The sequence below is a fragment of the Odocoileus virginianus genome, chromosome 14 (genome assembly GCF_023699985.2).
Source record: "Odocoileus virginianus isolate 20LAN1187 ecotype Illinois chromosome 14, Ovbor_1.2, whole genome shotgun sequence".
In the NCBI taxonomy this organism is placed as follows: domain Eukaryota; kingdom Metazoa; phylum Chordata; class Mammalia; order Artiodactyla; family Cervidae; genus Odocoileus; species Odocoileus virginianus.
This window is the reverse complement of record NC_069687.1, coordinates 31,479,399-31,492,265: the sequence shown is the minus strand read 5'-3', so window position 1 is coordinate 31,492,265 and position 12,867 is coordinate 31,479,399. Positions and strand designations below refer to the sequence as shown.

The following is a 12,867-nucleotide window of genomic DNA, read 5'->3' as shown; positions in this document are numbered from 1 at the left end:
ACACATTCCTCTCACAGGAAGCCATCCTTGATAAACTTGCTGGGCCCTGCTCTGGCCGTCAAGGTTGTGTTAGGTATTCTTCACTGTATTTTCATTATGCATATCCTTTTGAGTTTTCCACTTTAGCATATGATCTGTGGTTATTTTTTCCTCTGGAGTTGAGGTCAAGAACTGTATTTTATTCCTCATCTTCTCTGCCTTTCCATCTCCACTAAATAAAGGTAGGGAAATGTTTCTGAATTAAAAATGTTTTTTTTTTTTTTTAGTTCTTTTTACCCTGAGTCTGCCAGTCCAGAGTGTTATTTCCAGTGTCAGTCTTAAGAAAGATGTTAGTTGCTGAAAACTTAAGGTAGAGATTACTGATGTGAGTTCCCTGAAAGAGGCTTCATGGTTAAATATGTGTGAGAACCATAAGCCTAAACAGACATTGCCTTTATTTGACCACGAAATTTTGGGTGGAGGCAGAAAATGTTTTTAATTTTGTGGAACACAACTTGGAAAATAGAGGCTTACAATATATTCCAGTAAGTACTTACCGTTAAATAAGAGACTCATAAAGGTGTGAAAGGGTTGAATGTCACAGTAGCTGAAATTCCATTAACAGAATTCTTGGTCAGTATGCTTTAGAGCCCTGGTTTTCAACCTGCAGAAGCCTGTAGCCAGCCATGAAATTGTAAATAACTGAATTTTTTTTTTTTACTATCATCACTTTTTCTATATTTTTATTTATATGACTTAAACTTTGAGTATAGAAAGGTATTTATTGATGCACATTAATAACTTCTCAACCAATAAACTATAAGTTGACTGTGTTTTAGCCTTTTTTTGTCTTTAAAAACTTAACATCAGTAATATATTCTTTACAATGTATCTTTTTTTAGAAATTTGCTTTTCTTATTCACTATTGGTTATAAATTCTATGTTGATATATGTTAATTCATTTTAACTGCTGTATATAGTATTCCATTATTTGAATAATTAGGTTGTTTTGAGTTTTTCCACTATTTAAAAAAATGCTTCAAATAAAAATACAAGTAATTTTTCCATAAGCATTGAATGGCTCCCTGCTTCCAGTGTTCTCATCAGCACTTGGTAGACTTTAACATTTTTGCCAATGTGATGAGGGTGAAAATCTTTTAAGCTACTTAAATATTGAAGAATAATAAAAATAAATGAAAAAAAAAATCCTTTCTGAAAAACAAGTATTGAAGAATAAGGAAGAATTTATATGTGAAGGGAAGGGAACAGTACTAGCAAGATAGCAGGGAAGGTCATCTCTTTGCCAGTAAAAAAACCCTCAAACTTGGTGACTAATTCACAATCAGAAAAATCTCGTGTCATGATGTACTCATATTTGATACAGAAGATAACATGAAGCAGTTTACTCTTGTTACATGCAGTATAGTTTATTTTTTCTTGACTATTAATTCTGATTGTGACCACTAGATTGATGTGGCACCCTAAGGGCAATTTGAAAATCACTGCTCAAGAGGGAGTATTATTGACACTAAACAGGTAAGTGGGCTTCAAGTGAAAGTGAAAGTCGCTCAGTCTGTGTCGACTCACTGTGACCATGTCCGTGGAATTCTTTAGGCCAGAATACTGGAGTGGGTAGCTGTTCCCTCCTCCAGGGGATCTTCCCTACCCAGGGATGGAACCCAGGTCTCCCACATTGCAGGCAGATTCTTCACCAGCTGAGTCGTAAGGGAAGCCCAAGAGGGCTTTATAAAGCTGTTAGATGCCGTGGTTTTAGCTCATGGTGGTTTTCTGTCTTTTAACAGCAGAACACAACCCTTGCTCAGTCCCGCTGTCTTCCCCACGGGAGTGGGGGGATGGCTCAGTTTTTCTGAGATGTCACACTTCTGGGACTGGTATGAAAGCAGGCTTCTGGTGGGAGTGGTTAGACGATGAGGGGAGTAGGAAGTATTTTTAAGGAAGAAACTCTTTAGAAACTCAAGAGGCAAGCTATTACAAGAGACCAGATAAGAGTTGATGTTGTCCAGAAGTCAAGCAGTGGCAGCATGAATGATTGGAGAAAGAGGTCACAGGTATAATTACTGGACTTTACCACTGGCTGGCTGTGGAGATTCGGGAGAATTAAAGCTGACACCCGGGATTTACTCTGTTGACTAGGTAAATGGAAGTATTATTAACTATTATATGGGATTCAGAAAAGCAAATTAGGAGGAATATATAATCAGATTTAGATGGTTTTGGGGACAAGTACTTGATCTACTGGGTGGATATAAAGGTAGACATTTAAAAAGTGGAGCCTGTAACTCAAGAAACAGGCTTGAGCTAGCAGTTAACTTCTTAGGTGCTGGTGTATACTGGGTAGATCAAGTCCATGGAGTGGGGAGATAATGAAAGTGAAATGGAAACAGATAAGAATGCCAAAGATAGAACCTGGTGCCATCCCATTGTATAAGGGAGTAGGTAACAGAATTAATGGCACCCCACTCCAGTACTCTTGCCTGGAAAATCCCATGGACAGAGGAGCCTGGTAGGCTGCAGTCCATGGGGTTGCGAAGAGTCAGACACGACTGAGCGACTTCACTCTCACTTTTCACTTTCCTGCATTGGAGAAGGAAATGGCAACCCACTCCAGTGTTCTTGCTTGGAGAATCCCAGGGACGGGGGAGCCTGGTGGGCTGCCGTCTCTGGGGTCACATAGAGTTGGACATGACTGAAGTGACTTAGCAACAGAATTAAGGAGAATGCAGAAGCAGGAATAGAGCAATGAGGAAAATAAAGGTGAGAGCCTGAGATAAAGAGTAAATGGAATAGAAAGAATTGAAGATAAATACTAAATATAGCTGAAGAAATAGTTTTCTGCGGCTGGCTTGATCTGGCTTAGATAAATAGTTTACTTTCTCTAGCTGTTAGGTGCCACTAATCCTTTTAAGGCAGTTTTGAATGGTAGTTGGTGTACTATTTAGTTAAGTGTATTCTTCTAAGAATGCTTAAATTATGCCTAGTGAGTTTACGTACCAGCTGTCATTGTCTCACAAGTTTGTGCATTTCTTACATGTTAAATTTGAAAAGACATATTTCCTTCCCTTACTGGAGTACAAAATAGTAAACACTCATCTGACTAGTAAAACAACTTAAAATTTTAATTCAGTTTTGGTCAAGTAAAGATGTCTGTGATACTTTAATGGAAGTGTTTGGGTCATTTGGAAAATAGCATGACTCTCACATCTGGCCTTAAGGTGTGGTTAATTTCTATCCTTTCAGAATCCTTCCCCCTGCCCCCTTTAATGTTGTGTTGTGTTTTGTTTTAACCTCAGAGCATGTGGGGAGAAGTGTTGTTGGCTTCAGGAGATTTTATAGGGGAAGTTCTGTTGTTTATGTTAAGTGTGTCTGCTGTAGAACTTTTAAGTTCACACCAGTTTTTCCATTTTAGTGGATAATCTTTAAAAACATTTTTGTTAATGCTGATGAGAACTAACAAGCTTTTGGAGAAAAAAAGGAAAAAACATTAAGAACTTTGTCACTAATGCTGATACCTTAAGTGTAGCATTCTCAGAGTTGAGAATGTATTATAAATTTCAGTAATTTCTTTAGTTTCTTAATTTTAAAACGTTTTACAGAGAATTCCTGGGTTCCTATTTTTGTCTGATTGAAGTATGTTTTTAAATCTTTGAAGTGTTGTTATTTTCCAAGTGGGTAGCTAGAAATTCTTACTATCCTTTGAGTATTAAATAGAATTGTTTTTTAATATAAGAGCAAGTTGAATAGTGATATAAGACTTTCTAACTGATGCTTTTTATTAGTGATTTTTTAAAATGCCTTATCTCTTAGTTGCCTAGTTAGCCACTCTATGCTAGTACAACTTAGTAGGCCAACCAGCTACATTGTTTATGAAAATAATTAATGAAAGAACTTGTATTCCCTAAATAAATGTATCAAGCATGAGTTATTAAAGAATTACAGTAATTCACAAGAAGAAATTCTACTCTTGAGATGTAAGTTTTACACAGTATCATATAAGTTTAAGGTGTACAGCCTAATGCTTTGATGTTTATACATCATGAAATGATTATCACAATAAGTTTAGTAAACATCTGTCATCTCATATAGATATAAAATTAAAGAAATAGAAATTTTTTTTCTTGTGATGAGACCTGTCAGGATTTACTCTCTTAATAGCTTTTATATATAACATACTGCAGTGTTAATTATAATTATCATGTTGTACATCTCTAATATTTATCTTAAAACTGGGAGTTTGTGCCTTTTGACTGCTTTCATCCAACTCTCCCTTCCTTCTAGTAACCATAAATCTTATCTCTTTTTCTATGAGTGAGTTTGTTTTGAAGTATAATTGACCCTGTGTTAGTTCTTGTTATAGAACATAGTGATTGGTGTTTCTGACATTTCAGAATGATCACCACATAATCATTTCATACTTGTGACTCATTTATTTTGCAACTGTTGTCCCAGAGGTCTCTTAAACTGTCCTTATTTCTTTTTATTCTTTTTTTACTTTTTCTGTTCATCTTCAGTGATTTCCACTACTATATCTTTCATCTCGCTGATGCATCCCTTTATATCATCTAATGTAATGTCGAGTCCTTCTTGTGTATTTTTCATTTCAGTTATTGTTCTTCATCTCTGTTTGGTCATCTTTATATTTTCGAAGTGCAAATATTAGTTGCTCAGTCGTGTCCAACTCTCTGCAACCCCATGACCGTCAGGCTTCTCTGTCCATGGAATTCTCCAGGCAAGAATACTGGAGTGAGTAGCCATTCCATTCTCCAAGGGATTCTTCCAGACCCAGGGATTGAACCTTGGTCTCCTGCATTGCAGGCAAATTCTTTAATGTCTGAGCCACCAGGGAAGCCCCTTATATTTTCTCTTTTTTTAAAACCTTTTAACTTCTCACTCTTCTCATTTAATCTCCAGAGTTCTTTGATCATTACCTTGAACTCTTTATCAGGTTTAGATTTCCTGTCTCCATTTCAGTTAATTCTTCTGCGATTTTATCTTGTTCACTTATTTGGAACGTATTCCTCCCTGCTCCATTATTCCTGATTTGCTGTTTTTGTTTCTGTGTGTTTGGTAGGCTGGTTATGTTTTCTAGCCTTGGAGAAGCAGGCTTTTTTAGGAGATGTCCTTTGCATGTCAGCAACTTACATGCTGGTCACCAGACTTGCATGCTCTAGGGACGCCTCCTGTGTGGGCTGCATGGGCCCTCCCGTGCCAGCTGACAACTGTGGGGCGTCTGGTTGGTTGTCAGGCCCCGCCTGGTGTGCTGGCTGCTGTGGGATGGGGTTGGGTCATGAGGCTGCTGGCTCTGTGGCCCTGGGATCCCTTGACCTGGTGCTGGCCCACTCGTGGGTGGAGCTGAGTTCTGGAATAGGTGGTTGCATGTAGGGGTTCCACATCTAGTATTGGCCTGCTGATGGGCAGGGCTGGCTTTTGACATGACTGGTTGTGGGTTCAGGGATGTCGCCAAGCTGGTGTCAGCCTAATGGTGGGTGGGGCCGGATCCTGGCAGCTGGTTGAGAGCACAAGCTGCCCTAGAGCTGCTGTTGGCCCACTGGTGGGTGGGGCTGGGGTCAACAGGATCCCCAGGCTGGTGCCTGCCCTCTGGTGGGAGAGCTGGGTCCTGGGGTTAGCACCATCCCACTGGTGGGCAGAGGCAGTCCTGGAGTCTCTGGTTGCAGGGTCCTGGAGGACCTGGAGTTGGGGTCAGCCCACTGGTAGCTGACCGCAGGTAGGGTCAGCTGGGGTCCAGGCCCAGGGGGCCCTGGACTGGTGCCTCCCCACTCTCCAGTGAGTGAAGCCAGCTTCCAGGCTGTTACAGGTCCACTGATAGGCAGAGCTGGGTCCTGGGGATCCGGGGCCTACTGTGAGCGTGCTGGTGTGTGGGCTGGGTCTCGGGCTGTCTGGTGGACAGGGGTAGGTCCGGGGTTATCTATGGGCTCAGGAGGTCTTTAGGCGGCAGGCCTGTGGGTTCACATCCCAGCAGTAATAAGCTAGAGAGGGGATTCCACAGTGGTGTTTGCCAGCGCCAGCATGCCCGTGGTGGAAGGGGCTTCCCATGGTGGCCGTCACCACCATGGTGGTGTCATGGTGAGCACTAGCTCCCTCCTGCCTCCTCAAGAATGTCTCCGAGATCAGCAGATGGGTCTGACCCAGGAGTTTTTCAAATGGCTGCTTCTGCACTGGGTCCTGGAGTGTGTGGAGTTTTGTGTGCGCCCTTTATTTCCCACAGCCCTGGTTCTCCTAGAAGCCCCGCTGGCCTTCACAGCCGATGTTCGGGGACTCGTCTTCCCAGAGCAGGGCCTCTGGGCTGGGGAGCCAGTGAGGGGCTCTGGCCCTTGCTCCCTGGGAAGCAGCTCTGCAGTTGTGAATTAGTCCTTCCCCGCCTTTGGGGGTTGTCCACCCAGGAGTGTGGGCCTTAACTGTGCTGCATCTCATACCTCTTACCTGTCTTGCTGTGGCTCCCTCTTATATCCTTAATTGTAGGAGATCTTTTCTGCTGGTCTTCTGTTTTGTTTGTTTTTCTTTAATAGTTTCTCTGTAAGTAGTTGTAATTTTGTTGTTCCCCCAAAATAACATGCTTTTTGACTCTAGCATTCACTCTAGTGAACTTATTTCCTACTTGATGATTAAATGAATGTTTCTAAACTTCCCTCTCAACATTTTACTTTGTGGATGATTTAGAAAACATATATACCTTAGAAGAATATTAGTGGTAAGATAGTGACATTCTAAAGTATTCTAAACAACTAGCAAAAACAATTATTGAAGACTTTTATGCATTGGAGAAGGAAATGGCAACCCACTCCAGTGTTCCTGCCTGAAGAATCCCAGGGATGGAGTTGCACAGAGTTGGACATGACTGAAGTGACTTAGCAGCAGCAGCATATGTCCTTATATCTAGAAGTTATCCACTCTCAAGTAGCCAGCAAGCCCTTTGTTTGGATTGTGTAAATTCCAGATAGAGTTCAGAAATTGGAATACAAGAGAGCTACAAGTCCAAGTAGAACAGAGGTCATTGGATGACCTTTAGATGACTGCCTTCTAAAATAATTGTTCATCGTTGGTCTTCAGTAGCCAAATTCAGTATGTTAAAAAATCCACTTGGGAAAGAAAAAGACACTGAAGCTGTAAAGCATGCAGTTTTGAAATCCCGTTGACTACATTCAGGATTCAGCATATACTGATTCAGGAAACTTAATACTGTACTTGGTATTAAAACCACGTTATGATTTTCTGGAACCAGACTTTCTAATCAAGTTTGTACTTGTGGGTTTCACAGATAGCCATTAAAATGTATGTTCAAAAAAACCCCAAAACAACCCAGTCTGTCTTATACAGGGCTTTTTAAAGAAATACAATATGTAAAACATATTATGTGATAAGGCAAAATTTGTTTTATTTTGATACAGCTCGCGCTGAAAGGCTCTAGCTACAGTGGACTGCTTGAGCGGCATCATATTCACACCAAAAATGTAGAGCACATTCTCGATAGTTTACGGTAAGTCTGTGGGATCAGGTGTTAAGTGGGCTTCTGTATTGATGACTTTCAATTTTTTAATTTTTACTAGCAGCTGATACTTAGATTTTTAGGACAGACGGCCATTATAGAATTATTTTAAGAAAATTATGTTGTGGCTAATGGACCTGGTATTAGAGTACTTTTAAGGAAATTTTAATTTTACTCTGAAAATTTCAGATTGTCAGTTATTATTTGGTCTGCCCAAGAAGTGCCTTTTCTACACAGTTAATTTTGTACACAGCAGGCTTCAACTGTAGGATAATGTTTTATTTCTTAAACAGAATAGTGGATTATATAGGTGTTCATTTATAATAGTTTTTGAATGTCTAAAAATTATGACTATAGAAACTTCTTTAATTAAAGGCTAAATGAGTCAGTGAATAAGTGTGTGTGTATACAAGAGAATCAATGTGAGGACACACAAATTAGGAAGTGTTTTAGTCACTCTTTTTATCTGGCAGTCGATATTTGTTGAATTTAAAATAATAGCTATTCGCTCTTATTTTAAAAAATTGTCAAAGTGTTGGTCTTTTGGACCATTTTGTATTAATGAATTTTAGTGTAAGGAAGAGTAGAGAAAATAAAAGGAAATTCTAATTAATATTGCTATTCATCAAGGGCTTTAAAAGATGTTTTTAAAGCACATTGGAGATTTGGGATAGTTTATTCATATGCTTCCTATAGTTAATGGTTGATTGGTTGTTGTGGTTAAATGAAAATGAAGCTGACCTTCCAAAGCTAAACATAAATTTGTTTATTTTACATCTCTGTTGTAATAATCTGCCTCTCAAAAAACATACTCCTTTATGTTAGTGGACATTTTATATACCCTTTACTTTTTTTTAATCTTAGGAATGAGGGAATTGAGGTTCGTCTCGTAAAGAGGAGAGAATATGATGAGGAAACTGTTCGATGGGCAGATGCTGTCATAGCGGCAGGAGGTAATAGTTTTGCAGAGGTAAAGGTGTTGAAATATGGAAATGCTCTTTAACAGTCATATTTCCAAATAATCCTGTGAGCTAGCTGTAATGAAGCTTTCAGAGTCCTACCATAAGACAAAGTTTTGGATTTTTAGGATCAGGTTTTAAAAGATGTGCTTTATACAACATTTTACTTTTTTAGTGGATGATGTTACTGTGAGGTTCTGTGTGTGTGTGTTTCTGTGTGTATACTTAAGGTGTTCATTTAACTTTAAATATGATTCATAGGATTGTTTATAATTGTATTTTAGTTTAGTTATGCCAGTCTTTCAAAAAAAGTTGAATTTAAGAATTTAATGAGATTAGATCCCATCCCTCTTTGATCCCAGTATACTTGTTTTTTTCCTGAGCTGTATTATTAAGTTAGTGACCATTCTTTATAAACCTTTACGGGTTTGTTTTTGGTAGGGAGAAAGATGCAAAGCTGGACACTTTGTATGTATTCTCATTAAAATAATATGTGAATTTGGACTGATGGTATGAGAGAGGGAGAGGATTGGTTAAAAGAAGTGATAGGGTTAGAATTGTGGCTCCCACCTGGGGGCTACTATTGGCATCTAATGGGTAGAGGCCAGGGATACTGCCCATCACCCTACAGGCTCAGGACAACCCCAAAACAGAAAAATTACCTGGCCTAAAGTGTCACTCTTGCCACTGTTGAGAATTCTGAATTAGAGTTGGAGAGAGAATACAAAAGAATAGTGGGTAGAAAGGACGTGGAGGAGACTGCCAACCAACAGGATGGGGTGGGGTGTGATCACTGAAAGGACTAATGTCCACAGTGTTGTCAATCAGACTTGTTGCAAAACTAGTGGTTAATGCTTTATGTCCTTTAGGGGATGGCACAATGCTTTTGGCAGCAAGTAAAGTCTTGGACAGACTTAAACCAGTTATTGGTGTAAACACCGACCCAGAACGGTAAGGAAAAAGAATTTTTTTAACCTGTTACACATACAAACATTTATTCTTTGCTTTGCATAGTATCTGTTCATGACAAATCTTAAAGTTTGGAAGCTCTTTATCCTCTTGGTACAGGGTGTCTGCCGTGGTGCATGCTGTGTGAGTGGAAACATCAGCCTTCCTGGCCATCACGAATGTTAGAACTATGTAACAACCATTTTGGTAATGAAATCTAGGCATGTAGAATTGATCTCTACCTTTAGCAGATTTCTCTTCTTTGTAGTTATTCTCAAAGTCTTAGCTCTCTTTTTTAGCTTAGGCATGAGAAATACATATGCATTGCGTTAGCACTGGTGGTAGAAAATTATGATACGGATGGACAGGTTCTCACATCTGATTTCCCAGGTAGTTTGGGAGTAGTGTCTGTAGTCGAATATACCTGAGTCCTTGACTGAGGTCAGTACTGGTGACCTTTGGTGTTGCTGGTGATGGATGAGTTAATGATGTTGCATCTTCTACCCTTACTTAGGCTCTCATCTACATTCCTAAGTATGCCTCCACTGATTTCCTGGGTAACTTCATTGACATAATAAATAAATCAAACCCTGTTAGCACTTTTTTCCCCTTTCCTCAGCTTCTCTGACATGTAACCTTATTCTGTTCCAGCCACTCACAACCATGATCATATCTGGACTTTGCAGTCATCTAGAATTTCCCCATCTCTCAAATCACTCTGACTATAGTCTCCTTCCTTGGTAGAAGACCTATTTCCTCAATTCTAATAAATCTGCCCCTTGATTTTCAGTGTGTTGATCCCCTCTGTTTTTTTTTTCTTAATTCTCTCTTCATTCACTTTCCTGAAAAATTTCTTAAAATATTTTCTACCATTATCATTCTGCTCAGTCATAGATAAGTCTTTTCTATTCCTTTTCTGTACTATCTCCAGAATAACTGAATAACATTTGTCATTTTAACTAAGATTCTGGTGACTCCAGAATCTTCATATCCAGCACTGATCTTACCTTATTTTAGTCTCTTCTGTCTGCTGCAGTCACAGAGACTGTTTATAAAGTTTGGTGATATTAGGTAGACTTCTCTGTTCAAAGTCTTACTGTGGGTCTCCATCTAACTCAGAATAAAATTAATTTTACAATGACTAGAATGACCAGTTCCTTCTCATCCTGGTTTGCTTGGGATTTTCTCAGTTTTAGTACTGAAAGTCCTTCATCCTAGGAAAATTGTCCGTCTTGGGCAAATGGGGATGGTTGATCACCTTCACTGTGACATTCAAGACTCTACGTTATCTAGCCTCTGACTATTCTGTATCCTTATGTCCTGTTATTTTCCCTTTCTTCATGCTGTTGTAGCCATACTGGCTTCCCCTTGAATGTGTCTGGTGGCAGTTAAAAGTAATGTATCTACAAATGGACTTGTCTGCTTTCCCTGCTGCCATACTTGATGAATGGAATTGTAATGGGTGCTAAAGCTGTGGCGACTCATCCTCACCCCCTTCCCTCACTCCCTTCATCATATTGACCGGGTATTTAGTATGAAGTTTTAGGGTTCCTGCCTTTGAGTCCATCTTTTGCCCTCCTCACTGTTACTAAACAGCTCAGGCCTTTGTAGTGTGAGTTAAATTACTGCAATAATCTCCATTCTTGCTCTTTCCAACTCATCCTTCACACTTTACCTTAGTATTTTTTCGAAAGTGCAAATTTGATTGTATCCATTCCTTAGTTAAAGTCTTTCAGGGTTTCCTTTTGACCTTCAGTTCAGTTCAGTTCAGTCGCTCAGTTGTGTCCGACTCTTTGCAACCCCATGGAACACAGTACGCCAGGCCTCCCTGTCCATCACCAACTCCCGGAGTGTACCCAAACCCATGTCCATTGAGTCGGTGATGCCATCCAACCATCTTATCCTCTGTCATCCCCTTCTCCTGCCTTCAATCTTTCCCAGCATCAGGGTCTTTTTCAATGAGTCAGCTCTTTGCATCAGGTGGCCAAAGTATTGGAGTTTCAGCTTCAACTGAAACTGAAGTTTCAGTCCTTCCAGTGAACACCCAGGACTGATCTCCTTTAGGATGGACTGGTTGGATCTCCTTGCAGTCCAAGGGACTCTCAAGATTCTTCTCCAACACCACAGTTCAAAAGCATCAATTCTTCTGTGCTCAGCTTTCTTTGTAGTCCAACTCTCACATCCATACATGACTACTGCAAAAACCATAGCCTTGATTAGACAGACCTTTGTTGGCAAAGTAATGTCTCTGCTTTTTAATATGCTGTCTAGGTTGGTCATAACTTTCCTTCCAAGGAGTAAGCATCTTTTAATTTCATGGATTAACCTTTCATTGACCTTCAGGATGCCTTGCAAATTCCTTAGCATAATGTATATGATGTTTTACCACCTGTTGCTTATCCGCTTTTCTAGTTTCATCTATCTTCATTTACCCACAGGCAGTACACATTCTTCAGCTTAAAAAAAGGACTGATGCCTCTCTAGGAACATTCTAGGATCCTTCCTGAAATCTGTTCTTTGGGGTTTTTTAATTGTATTTTTGCCCAGTTTTATTGAGATATAATGGACATACAGCACTGTATAAGTTTAGGGTGTACAACATAATGACTGGATGTAACATGTATTGTGAAATCATTACCACAATAAGTTCTTAAAGTTTGTTATCTGATATAGCTAAATAAATAAATAAATAAAAGACTGGAAAGATTTTTTTTCTTATGATGAGAACTCTTAGGAGTTCCCGTCTTTAATAACTTTCAAGTATACCATACGCCAGTGTTAACTTTAGCCAGCATGTGGTACATTGCTTCTCTAGTACTTTCTTATCTCTTAAATGGAAGTTTATACCTTCATTCAGTATCCCCACCCCGCAACCTGAAGCTGTTCTTAAGAACAGTGTAATGGATGAACATCCTAACGTCTTGATTAGAGGCTCACTTGTGGGAGCTTTTGCTCTGGTGATGAACTTTGTTGATAGCAAGATAGCAGGGCTGGAAACAGTAAGTGAAAGAGTTCTCCAGAGGTTCTTTTCATGCCTTTATTTGTGCTTTCGCCTGGAGTGCCCTTAGATCACTGACTCAATTGTGTAGTTCTTTTTAATTCAAGACTGGTTCCTGTCGTGAGCTCTGACTATGATTCCTTCTACAGAGAGCACTTATCTCTCCTTATTATTTTCTGCTTGATTGTTTGTCTCTTCCATCAGACTACAAATTCGCTGAGTATAGGACTAAATTTCTCTACCACTAGCATACTATTATTATATGTAATCAGTAGGCAATAAACACTTGAAAAATGAATGATCAGTTAAATGATTTTAGGGAGCAGAGCTAGGACCCTGACCGAGCTGAGCAAATATTTCCTAAGCATAAGTAACTGATATTATTGCTTCAATAATTATTTTTTAATTGCCTTTAGTGATTGTACACATGTATTTTAGAAAAACTTTGTAATGATATGTAA

At 39.4% G+C, this 12,867-nt stretch overlaps 1 protein-coding gene across 2 annotated transcripts in view; it reads left to right on the top strand.

Annotated features, from left to right (window-relative positions):
- Positions 1-12,867, top strand: part of NADK2 (NAD kinase 2, mitochondrial) — a 47,592-nt gene that overhangs the window by 5,597 nt on the left and 29,128 nt on the right. For both annotated transcript variants that reach the window (XM_070476584.1, XM_070476585.1), the window contains exons 2-4: positions 7,404-7,492; positions 8,366-8,454; positions 9,330-9,411. In XM_070476584.1, the coding sequence (XP_070332685.1) occupies positions 7,404-7,492; positions 8,366-8,454; positions 9,330-9,411 (260 nt within the window). The remainder of the gene's footprint in view (positions 1-7,403; positions 7,493-8,365; positions 8,455-9,329; positions 9,412-12,867) is intronic.